The 26,436-nt window shown below is 37.6% G+C and overlaps 1 protein-coding gene across 3 annotated transcripts in view; it reads right to left on the bottom strand.

Annotated features, from left to right (window-relative positions):
• CNTNAP4 (contactin associated protein family member 4) overlaps positions 1-26,436 on the bottom strand; it is a 269,620-nt gene that overhangs the window by 193,196 nt on the left and 49,988 nt on the right. For 2 of the 3 annotated variants that reach the window (XM_053608592.1, XM_053608584.1), the window contains exon 2: positions 25,689-25,799. Coding sequence is in view for 2 of the 3 variants with exons in the window: in XM_053608584.1 (XP_053464559.1) it covers positions 25,689-25,799 (111 nt within the window). In the remaining variant the exon portion in view is untranslated. Of the gene's footprint in view, positions 1-25,688; positions 25,800-26,436 lie in introns of those variants that run through there. The other variant, XM_053608601.1, reaches the window with a different exon arrangement.

Genomic DNA, 26,436 nt, shown 5'->3' with positions numbered 1-26,436 from the left:
CCTGACTTCCTGGATTTTCATGATAGGCTTATTTGATGACAACTGTTATTTTTTCCCTTTTTAAATATGAAGAAAATGAGCCCAAAGAATGTACAGTCACTTGGGAAAGGCTCCAGATGGAAGGCAAACCCCGAACACAGTCTGACTCCAGAGCTGTTCTTCATGTGATGTGGCTTCCATCTGGAGTTCATCTTTCAGGAAAGAAGATGGCCCATCATCAAGAGACACGTGTTACGTGAGGGACTGAAACAAACAAGCACAACAGGATGAGAGACTGGGGAAGGAGAACATTTCATTTAGGTTCTGGGGTGGGATCTGAAAGGATGAAATGAAGGGCTGGAGCCTTCCAAGCAGAGGAATGACATGAGGGCAAACCAACGCAACACACATTTTTCAGAATCGTAGTAATTGGACTGGCAGGAGCAAAGGGAGCATGAACAGGGCAGTGGCCATTAAGGCGAGAAAGGAGAGTGGAGCCAGAGTGTGGGAAGTTACTCGCTTGAAGCCAAGGAAACCTAACAAATTTTTAGCATCCAGCGATGATGGAGTATGTGCATTTGGCACACATGTTGATGGCCAATTTTAAATAAATTAATATAAGATCACTGATACTAGCTGTCATGATTTCATATTGTTTCATGAACAGACAATACAGAACTTGCAATCTTTAGGCTACATCCAGCTTGATTGTGAACAGTTTGATCTGTGTGGGTGGCTTCGAAAGTAAATTAAAGTTCTCAGTTTTGGTATTTAATAAATAAAAAAATCTATTCATTTGTATTGACCAGTCTCTGAGAGAAACATTAGGTTCTGTGGCTCTATTAGAGACTTTTGGATATTTTGAATGAAAGATAGATATTGAATGGAGAAATAGTCTTCTTTAAACATAAAATCAAACACCTAATCAATAACCACGTCAGCTCAAAAGGTGGAGGCTTAAATGTTTTAACTTGAAATATATGTGTGTACATGTGTATTGTGTGCATATACAGGAAAATATATATATATAATCCATGTGTAAACTCGGTGTATGACCTGGAAATAAGTTTTTTAAGATATGCTAAAGAACTTAGATGTTCATTGTGAATAACATATTGATAGGTTTTTTTTAAAAGCAACAAACAATCAAGCAATGGGAGCACATCAAACTCCTTGCTTCAGGTCTTTTGCATCACGGTCCAATTTTTCAAAGAAAACCTAATCTCTTTTTTCCAATATCATCGTGTATTTTTCACCAGTGACAAGTTCAGGTCCATGATGTGCTAGCAAGTGGGGGAAGTCCTGCCTTATAGCACTTGTCAATTCCTGTGGTGTAAACACTCCTTCCATAGCATATTTCAAGCTACCAGCCTAATAATACTGAGCTGCAGAGAGATGATCACCGTAGGCTTTCATGAGCTGCTAGAATATTCTCCATATCTCTGAGATAAGCTACTTAAGCAAAGCAGTTAGAATCATACTGCAGTTATGAATTTCTCAGTTACACCCACAAGTGTGAAAAATGCAATTTTTTTCTAACTCAATCCAATTTTCTGTTTCAAACTCCTAATCTCTCTCATGTAGAAAATCAACGTAATCATTTCAGAGGAACTCAGTCCAGTTCATGGATTGCTCAGTCAAGTCAGAATTATATTTATGTCACCTTCGGCTTCAAAATGCCCACAAGGATCTGTGTACCTTCCTGTCGACCTGGGGACAAGGACAAGGGGGCCCACTTCTTGGTCTTCTGCCTGGACAGTGAATGGGTCTCAGTGGTCAGGCAACTTCCTCTCTGCTCTGTACTGATCAGCTACAGGTTCCTGGGTGGACCTGGTTGTGACATTCTAATGTCTCACAGCTCTTGTGCCTCGAGGTGCTCATAGTAGCTCTTAGCTCTCCTCACATACCATCCACAGTTCATGCAGAGTCTTTGCCACATGAGTCTCTACAATGCAGCAACAGGATGATTTCATAACTTCTCTTAGGGTGGGCAGTGTCCTCTCTAAAGCATCCACTCTGAGTACATCTTTCACATTCAGACACCTAAATGTGAAGAAAGGCTTCTGTAGACTCGACTGCTATGGACTTATTTGAAGACATGGCTTCAGAGTAGATGATTCTTCACACTTGCTTGTTCAAATCTGACCCTCTTCCAACTTTTCCAAAAGGTCCTCTCATCCCCTCAGTAGAAGAGGGATAAAAGGGATTCCTTCAGCATTTCCCTTTTCGGGTCTTTTCTGTTTTGAACCTTAAGGGTATCCACTGAGCTTTCTTCCCCAGCTGTGCAGTGATCTTCTTTCTCTGAAGCATTGGGTGACTCATGGCTATCTGACCTAGGTAGAAATGAAGGCGGGCAGGGATATTATGTCCACTTCTACTGCCTAAATCATCCCACACATAGAGGCAGCCTCGGAAGTAATTACTGTTGTCATTTAAAATGTTTTCATCTCATCCTTCATTTCAGAACTTTATGTACTCATGTTTCACAATATCAACCAGCATATGTTTATGCAGAAAAGCAAAACCACTTCACACAATACAACTGCAAAACTCACCCACAACTCCCAGTGACCTCAGTTTGTTAAGACAGTAACGTAGTGACATGTAACCATCTGCCAACTCTCCTCTGTGAATAAAGCTTCTGCTACCTACTGAGCTCTGCCTCAGTCTGAATCCATACCATTTTCCAGTCTACAACATAGCATACTGAATGATCTAAGATACTACGAAGCGATTTCGTCTACAGCATGGGTCACTAAGGCTAACCAGATTGAAAGGTTGAGAGTTCTGCTCTCATATAGACAAGAACAGCATTAAAACTTATTAAAAAAGTAGTTCCTATATTGAATAAAGCAGATGCCTACTAACATTACTCATAATACTGACTCTTCTATATCTAGAGCCACTAAAAAATACATGGCTTTTGACTGTCTTTTGACAGATGAATTTTATAAACAGTATATTCTACTTTTTTCCCCAAGCACAACATTAATAAGATGTGTTATTGTTATTAGGCATGCCACTCTGAAACCTATATAGTTCTAGGCCTTTCTGTTACAGAAAAAAAACTGTAACATACTTTAAAACACTATTTTGTGCTTTATTCAGAAAAATTCTATTTTATCATCAAGGTTTTGGTTGAAAACTTGAAAGTCTTGGCAGAGTCTGCTCTTTCATAAGAGAAATAATTTGGAGGATTAAGAGGGAACATAATTTGGAGGATTATGACTGGGAGCATGAAGTGAAAGATAAGGCAGAGATTTTATGGTCTGGCTACGTAGTGCCCCAATACAAAGCAAATCTGCAAAAAGTTGGAGAAGGTTTTATTTTCTTTCATTTTGGTTTTTCCCCCAAGATGTTTGAGGAAATTTTTCTCAAAATACTTGGTAGTCACAAGCTAAAAGAATATGGACCTCATAGACCACACATGACAAATACTAGTCTTTTTTTAAAAAGTAAAAATTAAAAAGTCAATAAAAAACAAACAACTACCCACAAGCAACAAAAACAAACTTTTTGCAGGGAAAGAAATAAGCTGATTTCCAGAATTACTGTACTATAATATTTTAAATGTCCAGTTTTCAATAACAACAAAAAATGATGCATGCAAAGAAAGAAAACAGTTTAGCCAATGTACAGAAGAAATTAATAGAATTGTCCCTGAATAAGCAAAGACATTGAACCTACTAGACAAGGACTTTAAATAAACTCTCTTAAATATGCTCAAAGAGCTAAAGAAAACCATGAACAAAGAGCTAAAGGAACAAAGGAGAATGAAGTCTCAACAAATAAAGAATATCAATAAAGAGATATAAATTATGAAAAGGAACAAAAAAGACATTCTAGAGCTGCAAAGTACAACTGAAATAAAATTCACTAGAGAATTTCAACAGCAGATTTGAGCAGAGAGAAGAAAGAAGCAGTGGATGTGAAAATGGGTTAACTGAGACTATCCATTTTGAGGAGATCCCCAAACCCCAGGCCATGGACCAGTACCACTCTGTAGCCTGTTGGGAACAGGGCCACACAGCAGGAGGAGAGTGGCAGACAAGCAGCCAAGGCCTCATCTGTCCTTACAGCCACTCCTATCACTTGCCTTGTTCCACCTCCTGTCACATCAGCAACAGTGATAGATTCTCAAAGGAGCATGAACCCTACTGTAAATTGCACGTGTGAGGGTTCTAGCTTATGTATGCCTTATTAGAATCTAACACTCTCCTCACCCTACTCTGTGGAAAAATTACCTTTTATGAAACCTGTCAGTGGTTCCAAAAAGGCTGGGACCACTGCTATAAGAGACATGTCATGACTATAAGATCAGTATTAGTCATAAGGTTCCCCCCCCTCAATCCCACAAAACCTGAACTATATGTCACTTAGCAATATGATGCAACCTGGCCTAAGGATTTTCAACCATGGCCTAGGGATTTCCAGGAGACAGGACCACTTCAGTGCAGATTCAATTTATACCTTAAAACAAAGATTATTCTTACAAGAATTGCTGAAACTCCCCTTGTGAAAGAAATATATGATAACTGATCTGGGCTGAACACAAGTATAAAAAAGGTGAAAAGATCTCCTAAACTCTGAGAATGATCTCAAATGGAGACCTTCCTTTTGGTGGGTCATCTGACCCCTTCACTGTATCTGGCCCAACCACCAATCTGCTTCCACTTTGCGTCTGGTAGAGAACTGCCAGAATAAACTGCTGGAGCATCACATGGTGTCTAAGACTCACCATTTGAACTAAATTAAAACTAAAGCAAAACAGTTCACCCTAGGGATTCTGGCTAACTAGGACCATCAGAAGACCCCAAACATGACATGAAGGTAAAGGCTGGGGGGGAAAAATGAATGGAATCTAATAGATCTATGGGATACTATCAGGCATATGGACAAATGCATAATAGGGATCTCAGAAAGATAGGAGAGGAAAAAAAGGGGGGAGAAAGAATATTAAAAAAAATGATACATCCATCTATTATGTATGAATAAAAAAATTAAGAAGAGTGAAATATCAGAGAAAAAGAGATCATCGCAGAAACTTCTCAGATTTCATAAAAGGTGTCAATCAAGACATCCAGAAGTTCAACAAATACCAAGAAGGATAAATATAAAAAGTTTCCCACTGAGACACATTATAATCAAACTGCTGAAAGTGAAAGACAAAGAGAAAATCTTAAAAGCATCAGGAAAGATTTCACATGCAGGAGAGCCTCAGTAAGATGAACAGCTGATTTCTCAGCAGAAACCACAGTGGTCACAAAGCAGTGGAATGACATTTAAAGTGCTGGAAGAAAAAAAACTATCCATCAAGGGTTCTAAATCTGGCAAAGCTATCTTTCTAGAATTCAAGAAAGGTATGGCATTTAGATAAACAAAGCTGAGGGAGCTTGTCACTGGTAGACCTACCTGTCAAGAAATGGTAATGGGAGTCCTTTGGGTGGAAAAGAAAGGGTACCAGATAATAGCACAAAACCATATGAAGAAATAAAGGATATGGGTATGGTGACTATATAGATAAACACAAAGGGAAGTGTTATTTTTGTTTGTAATTTTTCTTTTTATAATAAGATTTAAAAGGAAAATGCATAAAACAATAATTACAAATCTATGTGATTGAAAACCATGCATAAAAAAAGGAGACACAAAGTTATATGGGAGCAGAGCTTTTTGTATACCACTGATGTTAAAAAATATTAATTAAAAGCTGTTATTACAAATTTAAGAGATTACTTGTAATACCCAGGGTAATCACTAAGAAAAAACTAAAAAAAGAAAAAAAAGGGTGGTGCCTATGGCTCAGTGAGTAGGGTGCCAGCCCCATATACCGAGGGTAGCGGGTTCAAACCCGGCCTCAGCCAAACTGCAACCAAAAAATAGCCGGGTGTTGTGGCTGGAGCCTGTAGTCCCAGCTGCTCAGGAGGCTGAGGCAAGAGAAACACGTAAGCCCAAAAGCTGGAGGTTGCTGTGAGCCATGTGACATCATGGCACTCTACAGGCGGCAAAGTGAGACTCTGTCTCTACAAAAAAAAAAAAAAGGAAAAAAAAAAAAAAAAAAAAACACAGAAAAATAAATAAGAATGGATTCAAAATGGTAGACCATAAAAAAATTAATTGAACATATTCTGGTGCCAGATTAGTGACTGCACAATACTGTGAAAGTACTAAATGCCATTGGCCAGTACATTTACTACGGTTATGTTTATATGTGTGAATTTCACCTCAATTTTTAAAAATTTGAATGAATCAATCACTCATTTAATAAAGTCCAGTTTTTACAGATCCACCAAGCACTTTTATTATTTAGATGCTTATATGAAATCACAAAATTCAAATATTCACATACCCTACTTTTAGTCATTTGCCTGAAGTTGTTTCACTCCTAATATTTATGATAACTGGTTTGAATTTCCATTTCTTACATTTCTATTACATTTGTGTTTTTCTGTATCAATGAGTTCTGTACTTCTTTGTACTAGTAGCCATAGACTTGACGTCATGTAGTGCTCACAGAAAAAGAGCAACTCTACAGAATACACGATAATTAGTATGATAATTAAGCAAAGATGGGGCAGCTAAGTGAAGCTGTAGTGCTAAAGGTAACCAATTCAAAATTACCTTTTAGTTTAATCTGTGAACAGTTTTTGGATGGTTCGCTATTGTTTTCCTTGAACTTATCAAGTTATCTGTTCAACCACTGTAGAGTATTAGCTGGGCATTAGAAAACATATTCATAAACATTCATATAGGACCAAAGAAAAGGCAGCAGAAAAACAACAAATAATCCTTAAATTACTTACATGTGGTTTTAAGCTAGCTTTCCACTTAAATTATTAAACAGTTAAGGCTAATAACTAAATTTCCACTGAGAGATAAAATCTTTGCCCTATTTGAGGAGAAACCAAGGGAAGACCTTATAGAATCATGTAATTTGTCCACGCCTTTCTCATGGGACTACGTCTGCAGACAGTTAAAAGGGTTACAGTTAAAATCAAGCGAGATAATGCATGGGACAGATTGCAAATTATAAAACAATGAAAAGTAAAGTTGTAAACAAATGGAAAGGATAACTATTGCCAGAGAAAACAATTCTTTCCATGGCACCATCCTCAGAATCTAGCTAACAGAGAGAACCAGAGAGAAAACGCAAACTCCTCTACCGAGGCTCTGATGTTTACTTCACAGACCTCCTGAAATTTTTGATAATTATGGCTGCCCAACACCTATCACACAAACTATAAAATGACATTCAGTCCACATTTATTTTGCTTTGCATTTTTTTATTCCCTTTTCTCTTCCTCAAATGTGTTTTTACCATGTTTTGTTACATACACACAAATTCGTTTCATATTTCCATGAGTTCACTTTGTATTCCTTATTGATAAAGCCAAAGTATATAGACATACTTTTAATCAGCTTTCTATTTTACAAAAACTTTACAGTTATAGAAAAGTTGCAAATATTACAGAGATCTCGTGTACCCTACATACAGTCTTACCTATTATTAATATCGTAACTTGAGTATGGTAGATTTGTCACAACTACATGGATTAAATATTGGCATATTGTTATTAACTGAACCCCATACTTTATTTAGACTCAACATCCTTTATTTTTAACAAACGTCCTTTTTCTTTTCCAGGATCCCATAAAGTGCATATCATGTTACATTTTATGACTTAACATGTAGTAGTGTAAATCATATGACATTTAGTCACCGTGGGCACATCAGGCTCCTCTTGGCTATGACAGCTCTCAGACTTCCCTTGTTTTTTGATAACCGTGACAGTGTGAGGAAAGGCTGCTCAGGTGTTGTGTAGAATGTTCTTCCTTCCCTTCAGGTATACCTGATGTTTTTCACAGAGGTTTTTGACATCATGACCACAGTGGTAAAATGCTATTTTCATCACGTTAAATCAAGGGTACACACTATCAGTACAGTTCATCAGTGATGATGTTAACTTCCATCTCCTGGATGAGGTCATGTTTGTTAGACTTCTCTACTGAATAAAATTTTTCTCATAAGCTAAAATTTGAAAGGCAGTGGCTATATACTCTCGCACTTCAGAGGTGGAGATTTATGCTCTATTTCCTTGAAGGGGGAGGACTGACATAAATTATTTGGAATTCCTCTGAACAGAATCAGTAAGCATTGTGTTCTACTTTATTGGGTGATGAGAAGTGTGCCTTTGAGGCAAAAGTTTAAGCACTTAATAAAAGAAGTGATCCTACAGGACAGGCCTGGCCTGCAGGAGGGTGTAAAAGAAGGAAGGAAGGCCAAATTAAAGCTGGGATTTGACCCGGATGATGCTACAGGCTACTGGGATCCAACCCCACATACATTCCTGCTGCACCCTCCAAGCTGCACCTTGGCCTTTCTATCCTAACCACAAAAGTGGGAAGCTTTTACTGTCAGTTCCCATTTTCTGTTGGCAGGGTTAGCCTCACAGGCAGGCGATCCTCCCCCTCTGTCACCACCACAATGATGCCCAGTGGGCTCCCAGGGGCAGACTGTCCCTCAGTATCAGGGGAGCCACGAGGCAGGAAGCTCCAGGTAGGTGGTGCAGCCCAAGATGAGATCCTGTTACACCTGTGGGAAGCTGGTCTTAGTCATCACAACATTGGCTGGAGAAAGAGGTGAGGCTCAGAAAATTTTAGTATCTAATACACAACAGCACATCTTTAATTTTAATAGTCTCCAGTACAAGTGAACAAGACCAAAAAAAAAAGGTTTTCCCTGGTAGCTGCTCCCATTCTTTTTTTTTTTTTAAGTCATTTGTACATAGATCATAAATATATTTATGCCATTACGGGATTTGATATGTTGATTACTTGTACGAATTGGAGTGCTTACATCCTACCAATCAACATAGCTTTCACTACTCAACATAGTTTTAATCATCAGAGAAATGCAAACCAGAACTACTCTGAGATACCATCTAACTCCAGTAAGAGTAGCCCACATCACAAAATCCCCAAACTACAGATGCTGGCATGGATGTGGAGAAAAGGCAACACTTCTGCACTGCTGGTGGGAATACAAGCTAGTACGCTCCTTTTGGAAGGAAGTTTGGAGAACACTCAGGGATCTAAATGTAGACCCGCCCTTTGATCCTGCAGTTCCTCTTCTAGGAGTATATCCAAAGCTGCTCCCATTCCTGAGCTCTCCTCCTTCCCCACTGGGGCAGGTGCATGGGCTGCTTATGCCAAGGCATCAGGCAGGGAAGCTTTAAGCCCCAGCTTTCATCGTTTCTTCTTTCTTTGGGTTTTTCAACCCACCAAGCATTCCGAACACAGCCAGAGGGAGTATTCTCATTAAGAGGCCGAGGCCTGAGGCCATTCACACATGTATGCTAATATTTTGTTTAGAGTATTTTTGCATTTGTATTCATGACAGTGAGTGGCTTTTAATTTTCCTTTCTTGTTTGTTCTTGACAGGGTTTGGTATCAAGGTTATGCTGGCCTCCTAGAAGGAGTTAAGGAGTATTTTGACTGTTTTTCTTTTCTGTGAGAAGGAACTTGTAAGATTAGAGTCATATCTTCCTTAAAGGTGTTTGCTTCCAAACATTCACATTTGAAGTTATGTTAGCCTGGAGTTTTCTTTGTTGAAACATTTTAATTATAGATTTATCTTTTATAGGCAGAAGAATAATTTTCTTTTTTATTTCTTGAGTACAATTTTATAGGTAGGTGCATTTTTCATCATTTTTTCAATTCATTTAGATTTTCTCAAAATTATCAGCAGGAAGTTTTTTAAAACAGCTCCTTACAATTTTGTATTACATGTTTGTTTGCTATTTCATTAATTAATGCACTTTGGGTTTTTTTTCCTTTCTTTCCTTTCCTTTTGGTTTAATTGATTATTCTTTTCTAATTTCTTGAGATGAATACTTGGATGCATCATTCATATTTAGCCTTCTTTCTTTTGTAATATTTGCAATTAAGGCTATCAATTAGGGCCTAATCTGCATCTCACAATTTGATTTATCGTATTTTGTTATCACTGAGTTAAAGTGTTTTCTAATTTCCATTGAGACTTCTTCTTGAGCAGTATATTAATTAAATTCTACACCTTTCTGGCTTTTTAAGTATTTTTTAATTAATGATTTCTAGCTTAGTTGCACTGTAGCCAGGGCACTTACTCTGTATGATTTCAATCCTCTGAGATTTGTCAAAACACTTTCTATGGCCCAGAATAAATTTAGATAAATTTGCTAGGTACACTTGATAAGAACGTGTACTGCACAGCTGTTGGAGATATGCTATACATTACGTAAATGTAAATTACATATTTACCTATTTTTTTCAAAGTTTTTTTTTTTTTTGGTAAATTTTTGCTAAATTTCAGATTCATATGAGAGTACAAAGATTAGATTACATTGTTTGCATTTATTAGGTAAAGTTCAAGTTGTAGTGGAGCCCTTCACCCAAATGTGCCCATTTGGTGAGAGCGCACCAATCCTCCTCCCTCTTCTCCTCTACCTTCTCCCTCTCCCCTCCCTGCTTGAATTTAATTGTGTTTTTCTCTCCTGTGGGCATATAGTTGTTTATCTACCGGTTTCATATTAGTATTGAGTGTTAAAATGCTTGTTTTACCATTCTCGTGATACTTTACTAAGAAGGATATTCTTCACCTCTATCCAGGTTAATACAAAAGATACAAACTCCCTGCCTTTTTAATGGCTGAATAGTACTCCATGGTGTACTTTCAAAGTTGTTAACTTGGCTATTCAATCATCTATCTCAATTTTCACTGATTTTTTTGCCTACTTGTTCAATAAGCTACAGAGAGAAATACATTAAAAATAAACCCACTATATTTGGCATTTCTATGTATATTTTTTACTGTTTTTACTGTAACTTCTGTCTATTTTTCTTTATATATTTTGAAGCTTTGTTATGTGATGGATATAATATCAGGCTCACTCCAGGATCATTGCAGCTGAAGGCTGAATGTCTGATTTCTCTCAAATGCTTCAAGAAATTAACACCTTCTTGATGGTTGACTAGTTTCTAGACATGTAGCTAATTAATATGTTCTGAGGGTTTACATCTCCATAAAAATTCACATGTTGAAGCCCTAACCCCCAATTTGATGGTGTCTAGAGATGATGCCTTTGGGAGGTGATTAGGTTTGGATTATGTCGTAAGGGTGGGATACTCATGATATGAATAGTGCCCTTATACAAAAGGAAACAGTGATTTATTTTTTTCATAGTCACACACCCAGGAGAGGCCATTCCAGCACAAATCAAGAAGACAGCCCTCAGGAAGGCAGCAAGAGGGTCCTCCCAAGATGCCGAATCTACCACCAGATTCATCTTGATCTTGTACTTCCCAGCCTCTAGAACTGTGAGAAATAAATACCCATTGCTCAAGCCACCCAGTCATTGGTATTTTGACACAGAGGCCTAAGATAAGATACTAGCTTTTCTAAATTAATCATTCAGATAACCAGACACTGTTCTAGACTCAGCACCTTTACCCTGAGGTAAGACAAAGTATTAGGTAAAATATATCATGGAGAGTTTGCTGGAGATAAGTCAGTGCCTGCGATTTCTGAAATTATTTGGTGTCTTCTTCCCTTTCCTTCCCCTGCTTCCTCTACACCCTACTGTTTTCTCCAGGCAGCTGTAGTTTAAATAAATCATTTGCACCTCAATCACTGCCTCTAGATGTGCTTCTAGGAGAACTCAACCCAAGACACCTCTTGATTATTTAACACACTGTTTATTCACTGCACCTACATGTGAAATGCTCCTACTCAGCCCTGTGAAAAATGTTCGATGTACACTCAAAGAAACGCAAGTTATGTATTGGTAATAATTTTTAGTTTTATGAATACATCTTAACTGATCAAATTTGAGCCATTTTATCCATTTCAATAGTCTTATGTCTACAACTTGAATTCCCGTATCTTACAAAAGTTGAAGACATTTCCTACATCAGGGGCATTCTATGTCTTCTCACTTAAGGAGATGGAGAGGGATAATCTGCCTTGAAGTACTCTGCTTAGCTTCTTATTGAAGGGACTCCAACTTCCCTCTCATTCACATGCTTTCAAGATTTCTGTGACTAGGGTGAATTAGAAGGAAAAGATAGATACATTGCCTAACAAATATTACACATAAAAAGAGCACATTGTCATAGGGTTTAGAGATCCTCAAATCCAACCCCATACTTTTATAGGAAATAAACGAAAAAGAAAAGTAATGACAGTCCCGCAAGACCATTCATAATTTAGTATTATAATCTAGTTTTCCTGATTGCCAAACCAGCAATTTTTATCACTATACATTGTTTAGGATTGGCTACTTGGTACACTCACAGGAAATAACATTATCAGAATTATTTGAAGCTGAAGAGTGTGTGCCAAGGGCAGTCAAGGGGAGCACCAAGTCCTTGGCAAGAGATCAGATGAGGGTGTAGCTCATCCTTAAGGAAGGGACCAAGGAGGAAGAGCGACATCTAAAGTTAACGGGGAACCACAAGACAGGTGGGCAGTCAGCCCCGGCGTTAAATCAAATGTGTCAAAATAAGAATAACAGGATTCTGTGTTAAACTCACAAGTGTGACAGACTCTCCTCAGCTTTAAGGAGCATAAGATGATAAGCATATTGAGAAATAAAATATGTAAATCTTTAAAGTTTGGGGGAGGAGATCAAGATGGTGGCCGAGTAACAGCTTCCTTGCATCTGGGCACCGTGAGTCCAGGGAGATAGGACTCCAGGCATCTCTGGATGGTGGGATCTGCCTATCATCACCCCTGTGAGGATACAGAGAGTCAGCGAGAGACTTCTGGACCCCAAGAGGAGGACTAAAACAGTGGAAAAACGGCAAGCGGTTGCGTGTATTCAATCAGTCTAAACCTGCCTGCAACTGTAAGTTCAGTAGCAGCGAGACAGCAAACCGGAAAGGCATTACCTGTGAACTGTTCTGGTGTCTGTGGACTTGGCACCCAGTTGAACTGCCTTGGGGAGAGTCTGACCGGGAATGCAGAGAACTTTGGCCATTGTCTAGGGCCCCAGTCTGAGCCACTGAGCCAGACAGAGCTAACAGTGTTTGGCTGTGGGCCACAGGGAGCCATTGTGAGCAATCTGCCCCGGCAAGCTCCGCCCTCAGGGTCGCAGAGCTAGAATCGGGTGTGAGCTGGTAACCCAGCGACGAGTAGCCTAAGGGTGGGGTCTGAGCCGCCTTGCAGCCCTAACCCTCAAGGGCAAAGTGAGACCAGTTTTGGCACACTGGGTAAGGGGATAGCCACTTCAGCAATGATTCCAGTGACAAGCACTCTCCTGGGAAAGCTTCTGCTCAGCAAGTTTACAAGTTCAAAGTGCCTTTTAAGTGGGCTGAAGAGAGATTTAGGGTGTCTACGTGCTGGGGTTTGAGAAATCAGCAGCCTCCAATCATATTAGAACTGTGATTAACATCTCATACCCGAGAAGACCACGTGTTGCACAGACAATATTCAACAACATATACATACTGCTTTGTTTTTGGTTGTGTTTTGTTTTTTTGTTTTTTGTTTTGGTTGTCTTTTTGTTTATTTTGATGTTGTTGATGTTGTTTTGTTTTTTAATTTTAATCTTTTCCATACAGATCTTTTTTCTTTCTCAATTTTTCTAGTTTAATTATAATTTCCCATTGCTGCCTTTTTTAATAACTAGAACTTCATTTTTGCTAGTGTTTCTACTGCTATTATTTGGTTTTCCACCCAATATTATCCCCTAAAGTTTTCTGTTTGCTTGTTTTGGTCTGATTCATAGTATTTTTCTCTTTCCTCTCTACTTGGTGGAGGTGGGGTACTGTGTCTGATCAGGTTAGCAAAGAGCTGCTGACCTCAAGGGAATCACCCAACTGGGCACCCCGAGAAGGTGTTTTTTTTTTTCAGGTTGTGTCAAAGTACCCTACTGTACACCTATATTGCTCTGTCTCCCACATTCTGTGCCTCTCTTCTTTTTGTCAACATTCCTTTTACCCACTCCCTCTCCTTTCTCTATTTTTTTTTTTTCTTTTCACTTGGTCCTCCTTTCTATCATCCCTTTCTTGCTCTTCAACCTTCTCACCCTTCCGGTCCTGTACCAAAAGGACTCATCTAACCCTTAGTCCACAGGCACGAGAACTTAAAGAGCAAGAGGAAGTAAAAGGAAAATTAGGGCAAGGAAACAGATAAAAGAAATCACTCATGAGGAAGAATCAGCAGAAAACTCCAGGCAACATGAAGAACCAGTCCAGAACAACCCCGCCAAGGGACAAGGAGGTAGCTACTACAGAAAATTCCACCTATAAAGAAATGTTAGGAATTACATAAAGGGAATTTAGAATGCACATGATGAAAACAATGAAAGAAATGATGGAAACAATGAAGGAAACTGCTAATAAAGTAGAAAATAACCAAAAGGAAATCCAAAAACAGAATCGAATAACAGATGAACAATATGAAGAATATAAAAAGGATACAGCAGAGCTGAAGGAACTGAAACAGTCAATTAGGGAACTTAAAGATGCAATGGAAAGTATCACCAACAGGTTAGACCATGCAGAAGAAAGAATTTCAGAGGTAGAAGACAAAGTTCTGGAGATAACTCAGATAGTAAAAGAGGCAGAAAAGAAGAGAGAGAAAGTGGAACATTCACTGTCAGAATTATGGGACTTTATGAAGCGTTCCAACATATGAGTTATAGGAATTCCAGAAGGCGAAGAAGAATGCCCCAGAGGAATGGAAGCCATACTAGAGAATATTATAAAAGAAAATTTCCCAAATATCACCAAAGATTCTGACACACTCCTTTCAGAGGATATCAGACCTCAGGTTGCCTAAACTCTAACCGAGCTTCTCCAAGACACATTGTGATGAACCTGTCCAAAGTCAAGACAAAAGAAAAGATTCTGCAAGCTGCCAGGAGTAAGCGCCAGTTGACCTACAGGGGCAAATCCATCAGAGTGACCGCAGACTTCTCTAATGAAACTTTCCAACCAAGAAGACAATGGTCATCTACCTTTAATCTACTTAAACAGAACAATTTCCAGCCCAGAATTCTGTACCCTGCTAAGCTAAGCTTCAAAATTGATGGAGAAATCAAATCATTTACGGATATACAAACTTTGAGGAACTTTGCCACAACAAGACCAGCTCTACAGGAAATACTTCAACCTGTGCTGCACACTGACCACCACAATGGATCAGCAGCAAAGTAAGAACTCAGAAATTAAAGGACAGAACCTAACCTCCACACTGATGCAAAAGATAAAGCTAAGCAATGGACTCTCACAAAATAAGACGAATAGAATACTACCACACTTATCAATTATCTCAATAGATGTTAATGGCTTGAATTCCCCACTGAAGAGTCATAGATTGGTTGACTGGATTAAAAAACACAAGCCATCCATTTGCTGTCTGCAAGAAACACACCTGCCTTCAAAAGACAAATTAAAGCTCCGAGTCAAGGGTTGGAAGACAATTTTTCAGGCAAATGGAATTCAGAAGAAAAGAGGAGTTGCAATCTTATTTTCAGATACATGTGGATTTAAAGCAACTAAAGTCAAAAAAGACAAAGATGGTCACTTTATATTGGTCAAGGGAAAAATACAACAAGAAGACATTTCAATTCTAAATATCTATGCACCCAATTTAAATGCTCCCAGATTCTTGAAACAGACCTTACTCAGTCTGAGCAATATGATATCTGATAATACCATCATAACAGGGGACCTTAACACTCCTCTTACAGAGCTGGACAGATCCTCTAAACAGAAATTAAACAAGGATATAAGAGACTTAAATGAGACCCTAGAACAACTGTGCTTGATAGACGCATATAGAACACTCCATCCCAAAGATAAAGAATATACATTCTTCTCATCACCCCATGGAACATTCTCCAAAATTGATCATATCCTGGGACACAAAACAAAATCAACAGAATCAAAAGAATTGAAATTTTACCTTGTGTCTTCTTAGACCATAAAGCACTAAAGGTGGAACTTACTCTAACAAAAACGCTCGACCCCACACAAAGGCATGGAAATTAAAAAATCTTCTGTTGAATAACAGAAGGTGCAGGAAGAAATAAAACAGGAAATCATTAACTTCCTTGAGCATAACAACAATGAAGACACAAGCTTCCAAAATCTGTGGGAATCTGCAAAAGCAGTTTTGAGAGGAAAATTCATCGCTTTAGATGCCTACATTCGAAAAACAGAAAGAGAGCGCATCAACAATCTCACAAGCCATTTTATGGAATTCGAAAAAGAAGAACAACCTAAGCCTACTCAGTAGAAGAAAAGAAATATCCAAAATCAAATCAGAGATCAATGAAATTGAAAACAAAAGAATCATTCAGAAAATTAATGAAACAAGCAGTTGGTTTTTTCAAAAAATAAATAAAATTGATAAACCATTGGCCAGACTAACGAGAAATAGAAAAGTAAAATCTCTAGTAACCTCTATCAGAAATGATAAAGGGGAAATAACAACTGATCCCACAGAGATACAAGAGATCATCTCTGAATACTACCAGAAACTCAATGCCCAGATATTTGACAATGTGAAGGAAATGGATCAATATTTGGAATCACACCTTCTCCCTAGACTTAGCCAGAAAGAAATAGAGCTCCTGAACAGACCAATTTCAAGCACTGAGATCAAAGAAACAATAAAAAATCTTCCAATCAAAAAATGCCCTGGTCCAGATGGCTTCACACCAGAATTCTATCAAACCTTCAAGGAAGAGTTTATTCCTGTACTGCAGAAATTATTCCAAAAAATTGAGGAAGAAGGAATCCTCCCCAACACATTCTATGAAGCAAACATCACCCTAACCAAAGACCCAAACAAAAAGGAGAATTTCAGACCAATCTCACTCATGAATATAGAAGCAAAAATCCGCAACAAAATCATAGCCAATAGATTACAGCTTTTCATCAAAAAAGTCATTCATCATGATCAAGTAGGCTTCATCCCAGGGATGCAAGGCTGGTTTAACATACACAAGTCCATAAACATTATCCACCATATTAACAGAGGCAAAAATAAAGATCACATGATCCTCTCAATAGATGCAGAAAAAGCATTGGATAAAATCCAGCATCCTTTTCTAATTAGAACACTGAAGAGTATAGGCATAGGTGGCACATTTCTAAAACTGATTGAAGCTATCTATGACAAACCCACAGCCAATATTTTACTGAATGGAGTAAAACTGAAAGCTTTTCCTCTTAGAACTGGAACCAGACAAGGTTGTCCTCTGTCACCTTTACTATTCAACATGGTGCTGGAAGTTCTAGCCAATACAATTAGGCAAGACAAGGAAATAAATGGAATCCAAATGGGAGCAGAGAAGGTCAAACTTTCCCTCTTTGCTGACGACATGATCTTATACTTAGAGAACCCCAAAGACTCAACCACAAGACTCCTAGAAGTCATCAAAAAATACAGTAATGTTTCAGGATACAAAATCAATGTCCACAAGTCAGTAGCCTTTGTATACACCAATAACAGTCAAGATGAGAAGCTAATTAAGGACACAACTCCCTTCACCATAGTTTCAAAGAAAATGAAATACCTAGGAATATACCTAACGAAGGAGGTAAAGGACCTCTATAAAGAAAATTATGAAATCTTCAGAAAGGAAATAGCAGAGGATATTAACAAATGGAAGAATATACCATGCTCATGGATGGGAAGAATCAACATTGTTAAAATGTCTATACTTCCCAAAGCAATCTACCTATTCAATGCCATTCCTATCAAAATACCAACATCGTACTTTCAAGATTTAGAGAAAATGATTCTGCGTTTTGTATGGAACCGGAAAAAAACCTGTATAGCGAAGGCAGTTCTTAGTAATAAAAATAAAGCTGGGGGTATCAGCATACCAGATTTTAGTCTGTACTACAAAGCCATAGTGCTCAAGACAGCATGGTACTGGCACAAAAACAGACATAGACACTTGGAATCGAATTGAAAACCAAGAAATGAAACTAACATCTTACAACCACCTAATCTTTGATAAACCAAACAAGAACATACCTTGGGGGAAAAACTCCCTATTCAATAAATGGTGTTGGGAGAACTGGATGTCTACATGTAAAAGACTGAAACTGGACCCATACCTTTCCCCACTCACAAAAATTGATTCAAGATGGATAAAGGACTTAAATTTAAGGCATGAAACAATAAAAATCCTCAAAGAAAGCATAGGAAAAACACTGGAAGATATTGGCCTGGGGAAAGACTTCATGAAGAAGACTGCCATGGCAACTGCAACAACAACAAAAATAAACAAATGGGACTTCATTAAACTGAAAAGCTTCTGTACAGCTAAGGAGACAATAACCAAAGCAAAGAGACAACCTACACAATGGGAAAGGATATTTGCATATTTTCAATCAGACAAAAACTTGATAACTAGGATTTATAGAGAGCTCAATTAATCCACATGAAAAAAAGCCAACAACCCCATATATCAATGGGCAAGAGACATGAATAGAACCTTCTCTAAAGATGACAGATGAATGGCTAACACATGAAAAAATGTTCATCATCTCTATATATTAGAGAAATGCAAATCAAAACAACCCTGAGATATCATCTCACCCCAGTAAGAATGACCCACATCACAAAATCTCAAAACTGTAGATGCTGGCGTGAATGTGGAGAGAAGGGAACACTTTTACACTGCTGGTGGGACTGCAAACTAGTACAACCTTTCTGGAAGGAAGTATGGAAAAACCTCAAAGCACTCAAGATAGACCTCCCATTTGATCCTGTAATCCCATTACTAGGCATCTACCCAGAAGGAAAAAAATCCTTTTACCATAAGGACACTTGTACTAGAGTGTTTATTGCAGCTCCATTTACAATCGCCAAAATGTGGAAACAGCCTAAATGCCCACCAACCCAGGAATGGATTAACAAGCTGTGGTATATGTATACCGTGGAATACTATTCAGCCATTAAAAAAAATGGAGACTTTACATCCTTCGTATTAACCTGGATGGAAGTGGAAGACATCATTCTTAGTAAAGCATCACAAGAATGGAGAAGCATGAATCCTATGTACTCAATTTTGATATGAGGACAATTAATGACAATTAAGGTTATGGGGGTGGGAAGCAGGAAGATGGACGGAGGGAGGAGGGTAGGGCCTTAGTGTGTGTCACACTTTATGAGGGCAAGACATGATTGCAAGAGGGACTTTACCTAACAATTGCAATCAGTGTAACCTGGCTTATTGTACCCTCAATGAATCCCCAACAATAAAAAAATAAAAAAAAATAAAAAATAAATATGTAAATCTTCACTCATTGCTATTTCACCTTCTCAAGGCCAATAGACAAAACATAACCTATTAGCACAAGTGACACACCCCTGATCACAAAGTAGATCTGGAACTTCATTTTCCAAACCTTAATGAAAACATTAATCTCTTAGTAAGGTTTTTATCTTAATTTCATAAACCAATTTCCAGTTTCTAAAACAAAACAAGAAAAAGTAAAATATTGGAAATAAAAGCATCATATCACTCTAGTTCACAAACTTCAACTAAAACATAGGAGAATGTTTTAACTTTACTTCAATCTAATAATAAACATGTAAAATATAACTATAAATCTTTGACTTTATTTTGCTTTATAATTAATCAGGAATAAAGTGGCTCTTCCTGGCATAGTTACTATATTTTTCTGTAGATAGTATGCAGATACATCTTGTAGATAGTATGCAGATACATCTTGTAGATAGTATGCAGATACATCTTTAGCCCAAACTACAGAAAATAAACCTTTCATTTTAATTCTTTAAATCAAATTTCCACTTGTTTACATTTAGGTGCTTGTTTTTTATATCATAAAGTAATTTTAGCATTTATCTTTTAACATATTTTGGTATAAGAAATTTGGTACAAAGAATAAGAACAGATACAAGGTATAAGAAATGTGATGTATCAGTAGCAAATTTATGATATTTATGCATCGCAGAAGGGGAAGTGCTCTTCAGCACTGTCAACATCAGAAGTATCATCTTCTCCAATTTCTTAATTACTCGAATCTTCTGAAGAGTCACTTTCCTCATCTCCATAAATTTCATCACCCTCAGTTCCATCCATTGCATTGGGGATGCCGCATTATTTTTTTATTTACTTATGTTTTTGTAGAGACAGAGTCTCACTTTATCGCCCTTGGTAGAGTGTCGTGGCATCACAGCTCACAGCAACCTTCAGCTCCTGGGCTTAGGTGATTCTTTGCCTCAGCCTCCCCAATTGCACAACCACTTTCTTCTTGACAACATTTCACGATCTGAGGACCCTGTCACAAACCTGGGCAATGAATGCTTTTTTGATTCTGCTTGTAGGTGTTAAATTATTATCAGCTGATTACATCCATGACATCCACTCCCATTAAAGGGCTTGTTTACTGACACATCAGAGGGTGCAGTTGGCTGGTTAGTCTATCAGGTATCACAACAAGTTGGGTTTTCAAGTCTGCTGTGATTGCTTTTGCACTTTATATAACATGGGCTTTTATTGCAAGGTCATCATAAGTTCAACAGAACTGATTGTCATATTCCAGGGTGTTATTTTGCCTACAGATATTATTGTTTTCCAGAGTTACACTTTCAATGCATCAGCACAGATATGGAATTATTACTACTCGTGTATACTGCACATCCTTATTTTTCTCTGAAAAATTTAGACAAAAAGTACACATTATACATAGTAAAATAGGGCCTAGATTCCCTGAGATTTTCTTTGTATAAATTCATTTTCTTTGTATATATATTTGGTTCTGTGAGGTCGGCTAAAACAGGGTTAGTTGGCAGGACACACTTTGAAACTGGTTAACATTTATGTGTTTGTAACTCCTGTGACCACACCATCTGTAATTCATGTAGCCTTTTAGTCATCTTCAGAAGGCCAATACTATCTCACTATTATCCCTATTCTTCCAATAGGAAATTAAAGCACAGAGTTTAAATATCTTGTCCATCCTTAAGGGAGGAAGAGGTAGCAATAATTAAAACCCAAGAACAGTGAACTGATCCCAGACATATCTAACACCTAAAATGTTATGACCCACGGGAGAGAGCCCAAAAGACTCAAGCATGAAGCAGAGTGGAGGACTTGAAGTTCAGGCGTGTCCAGGAAGCTCGTCTTCTATGACTACAGGGGTGACTACTCAGGGCTGAGGCAGGTTTCAGCACTTCCATCTCAATGTTAAGACTGTACATCTTTGGATTGAAGATAGAGTCCAATCCTGGAGCTAAATGAGGGCATAGACCTCCATCAGCAGGAAGACAGGGGATGCTGGCAACTCAAGTGGCAGGGTCGTACTTGGCACCTCAGTTACCAAGGTGATGGAAAAGCATTCGGCAAAGAAGGAAATAAATTGGTAGCATCTTTTCTTCTCCAACAAACTTCACATGTTCAGTACATCCCGGATGCAGCCATCTCAGTCAGAAGCTCCTTCACCCCAACCCAGTCACAGCACCTCTCAGGCACATTTCCAAATCCCACCAGCTGTGCCAGGGAGGCTCCCCTTTCCAAAGGCAGGAGACTTTTTAGTCCTATACAAAAGTTCTCTCTCATTCTCTAAACAGAAAGTACTGTTTATTACATACATTAGCCATATGATTTTTAAAATATAAGTATTATGAGGTATTTTATATAACATGTCTACTACCAGGAAGCATCCACCTCAACAGAAGCACCTATTACCTGTCTCTGGGGATCTGTCCTCCTACGCACTGACATGCAACATGCGTGCCTTGGAAATGGAGCTTGGGCATTTTATTCAAACGTAATAGTTGTATGCAAATAAGCACAATAATTTAGGACAATAAGAACTGTCAAACAAGTACGTATAGAATTTTATAACTATTATTAATTTTTTTAGAGATAGGATCTCACTCTTACACAGGCTGGAGTGATGCAGTGCATGATCAGAGCTCATTGGAGCCGTGGATTTCTAGGCTCACTTGATCCTACTCAGTCTCCAGAATAGCTGGGACTATGGGCTCATACCACTCTGTCTGGATAAATTTTTTTAAATTTTTGTAGTGATATGTGTTGCTTAAGCTGGTCTCAAATTCCTGGCCTCAAGCTATCGTCCCACCTCAGTCTTCCAAAGTGCAGGGACTACAGACATGAGCCACCATGCTCAGCCATAATTATTCTTATTAGAGGCATAATGTCTGTCAATTAACCAAGCAAGTTAATTTCTCTGCAGACAGATGCTTTTAGATTTTAAGAGTAAATTTCGTAGCTATGGAGAAAACATTGCTTAAAAAGTATTTGGAGTAGAAGTGTGCAGTTGTAGTTTAGAAAATATAGATAAATATTCCACTTTTTAGCAAGACGAAATATTCTGACCTTCCAGAATACATTGAGAGAAACTCACAGTATTTGTCAGCTCTGGAAGCAATACAATCTTCTATGTAATTAAATAAATGTGTGTAGACACATTTATACTCACACATAAAGCATTTCATTTTATTATGGAGATAATTTTGTTTGATGTTGTATGATTTTACTTGTATATACAAGTGTTTTGCTTTGCAACAATCTATTTCCAAGATTTCCTAAGTATGTGAAAATAAAGACTTTCATTTGGATGAAATTAAAACCTCAAGAACAGTTCTACAAGATGACACTTCTTTATATTCTGTCCTAAGAATACATTTAGACTATCAAATGACACACTAAACCCATTTGAACTGTGCATTAAAAATAGCAAATATCAACATATTCTTCACTTTAAGTTGTCCATTAAAATTCAAACTGTACTCGAACTCCAGCAATAAAAATATTACTTAAAAATGAGAGATAGTTGATTCCATCATATTACCAATATTAGCAGCAATTGGGTTTTGTTTGTGTTGTCTAGAATTAAATTTGGATGATATTTCTCTGAGCCATGAAATCTGTCAGGTTCAAACTGATATGGATCTTTACAGCACAAAGGTAGTGTATCATTCGTTCTTGAAAATGATTTAAACAGTCCTCTGGTGTATCATTAAATAAAAAAGAAGTCATTTACCCAATGGCACTTATTTTAATTTCCTAGGGCCACCATAAGAAGTATCACAAACCAGGCAACTTAAAAGAAGAGCAATTAATTCTCTCATTCTGGCTAGATGTGAGGCTGGGAGGTGTTCGAGGCCCTCTGAGGGCTTTAGAGGAGAATCCTCTGCACCCTCTTCCCTGCTTCTGGTCCTTGACATTTCTTGGTCTGTAGCTGCAAGACTCCAGTTTCTGCTTCCATCTCCACGTGGTCTTCTCTCTGTATCCTCTGTGTGTCTGGGTATCCCCAAATCTCACTTGCCTTGTAAGGACTTCAGTCAGTAGATGTAGGGCCCACCCCAATCTAATGTAACTCAACTCGATGACATCTAACAAGACCCTGTGTTTAAATAAGGTCCTATTCACAGGTATCTGGGTTTGGACTCAAACATATCCTTTTGGAGGACACAATTCAACCCACAGCAGCACTCATGTAGCAGAATTAAATTAGTAGACCTCAAAAAAAGTGACTTGTGTCTTCCTCCCTACCAGTATAAATAGAATCACTGGTTAAGAGTAGCGTTTTCCTGATTCTCTTCCCTGACTCCTGGGCCCCGAGTCATTTTCATGGTCTTGCCCACAGCACTTGTAGTCTACGGATGGAAAACGAGTGAGTAATTCCCTCATTTTCTTTCTATCCATTCTTTGACTTTAAGTAAAGAAGTCACCGTATCTGGACTGGGATTCTAGGGTATTTATTTGCTGGTTTAGTTTCTTTATATATGACCTGCTAACTTGGCTTAATGTCATTTCCAAACCTGATCAAAATACTATAAGGAATATTTCAATACTAGAAACAAACTATAGCCTTTAATAAATCAATCAGAATTGGATGTTCCTTTGTGAAAACTGCGTGTAATCAGTAGGGAAAAAAGAAAAACTAAATAAAAAAGAAAAATGTAATCAAGTGGGTTGACAACCAGCAAAAGATAATTAAAATGGTCCTGTTTTGTTTCTCAGTTTCATTAACATGCAAATGAGATTCATGAAGTTTGATAATGTGTTTTACCAAGAGCCATAGAAATGAATTAAGAATGAAAATGAGCCCCAGTGATGGAGGCTCTTGATGAATATATAAATTAATGAAAAATATGATTTGATCCACTTAATAACATATTTTTTGTGATTTATTGAACCTGAACAAACAAAATAAATAGGTACATTAAATATTGTCTCTTTCAGTGGACTACATTCTATAAAATCTTCTTTTATTCAAATGAAGTGATGTTACATGTTAGACTCTGCCCTACTTTAAAAAGAAGTACAAGATGGAAACCTGACTCTAAGATCAGGGTGTGACAACAGCATTCCAGCTCAGAGAGCCCCCGGGGCAGGATCTGAACCGGCCCTCAGAGAAGCCAAGAGAGAGCCCACTTCTCAATAAGGGAATTCAGAATTATAAATTAGGGAGAGATGGTCTGGCGTGACTAGTAGCTTTCACTATAAGGCACTTAAAAGGAATTAAACTAGCATTTTCTGTACGAATACATTCAAGTACTCCCCAATTTCCCATTTGATACAAGAATCTCAGTTCTTACTCTCTATTAACATCTTCATTCGAGAAGCACACATTAGTGGACATTTCAAGTAATATGAGTTGAAGTTTTAAAATAAAATTATGTCAAGGTGTTACACAAACATCTGCACTGTAATTACAACTATCTATGACATAATGTGTGACAGATGGCCAGACAGACACACACACACACACACACTATTGGCCATGTCCAACGTTCATTGTGCTCAAACATTAAAAAACAGCACATCAGGGAGTAACACTGAAATAAACAGCTGACTGATGTGGCTTGAAAGAAGAGGACGATAAATGGGCGAAGCATGATTTTAATAATATAAAATAACATAATAATATGTGATCTCAGTATCTATCTTTCATGGTTGTTAGTGTGTTTTCTGTGGTAGCTCTGTCGTCTAGCCTGTTTCCCTCAGGGCAGATAGTTTTTCCCACATTGTAAAAAGTGACCACATTGATACAAAGTGTTTTCAAAGTCTTTCTTATTTCCACCTCGAGTTGCTATCTAATTATCTTCACTTTCCTTTAAACATATTCAAGGGATCAAACACAACCTACCTGAGAGGTAGGAAACACTATGAACTGTTTCAAATCTAATGGAGTATGAAAGCCTCATTACGCTCCCATTCCTCTACAGGCAAGAAAATAATGCCCACCACTTTGGGAATTAAATAAATTGAAGAATTATTAGTTTTGAGCAACTAGCATCTTTTTAAATTACTTCTTGCAAACTTCTTTGCTTAATTTGAAATAGAATTAAGTATTAAGAATTAAGCCAATTAAGTATTCATCACTACTACATGTATAACGATTACATATTATTGTAGAAAATTTGCTTTTATAAGATATGCAAAAAGCTTGCCAGATTGAAGGAATTCAAATCTTTAAACTTTGAAATGATGATATAGGATTTTCAAATAGAATATATCTCTTTGCCATTCTAAACATAAACTAGATGTCATATATATCTATGAATTTTTAGCTATTTGCTTATTTAGAAATGTATTTCCTTTTATGATGTGTAACTTACATAATGTTATTAAAGGAGAATGGAAAACCAGTGAGATTTGTCAGGAAACATTCAGAGGAAAAAAAAAAAAAAAAAACAGACTTACCATCTCTTCGATTTAGCCTTGCAAATCCTGGACCATGACTGCTAGAAAGCTCCGAAGAACTACTGAATGACGCTGGAGGCAAGGCAGACACAAGAGGCTCATCACAATCGTCTGGCAGGAGGAAAAATGCCACATCAGGGTGAGTACAGTGCTAACAGGAATCAACAAACAAATAAAACATCAAAAACTAGAATCTAGGATCTCTGAAAATATGCCCATTACTTACATACAGTTTTCTATTGCAAGTCTAGTAATTTTAATAAGAAGAAACTATAGAAACAAAAAAGAAGCATCACAGATGCCATAAAATAACAAAATATCCTAGGTAAAAAAAAGTTTATTATACCTCATCATTAAAAGATTTATAAATCTAACTATATTAAAATTAAGAACTTAGTGTTTCCAAAGACAACACAAAATAAAAAGGGAAACCACAAAATTTAGGAAGTACTTCCAAAATACAGAAACAAGTATACATTAGCATTCCAAATAAAGGAAAACAAAAACCACCTTTAAATCAGAAAATGCACCAGAAAGAAATGGTACACGGTACAACCAGAGACTCCACAGCACACAACCTATATAAATTGATGCTCAAACTTATCAGGAGAAAGAAATGTAAGTCAGGACAGCAACAGGTACAATTCATAAACAGTAGATCAGCAAGACATATGTTTAGTAACATCAGACCATCCAGAGAATGCTGGCATTAGTTGTATATTTGCACTTTCACATACCCACATATTAC

The sequence above is a fragment of the Nycticebus coucang genome, chromosome 2 (assembly GCF_027406575.1).
Source record: "Nycticebus coucang isolate mNycCou1 chromosome 2, mNycCou1.pri, whole genome shotgun sequence".
NCBI lineage: Eukaryota > Metazoa > Chordata > Mammalia > Primates > Lorisidae > Nycticebus > Nycticebus coucang.
Note: the sequence above shows the minus strand (reverse complement) of the source record. Positions and strands in the feature narration are given on the sequence as shown.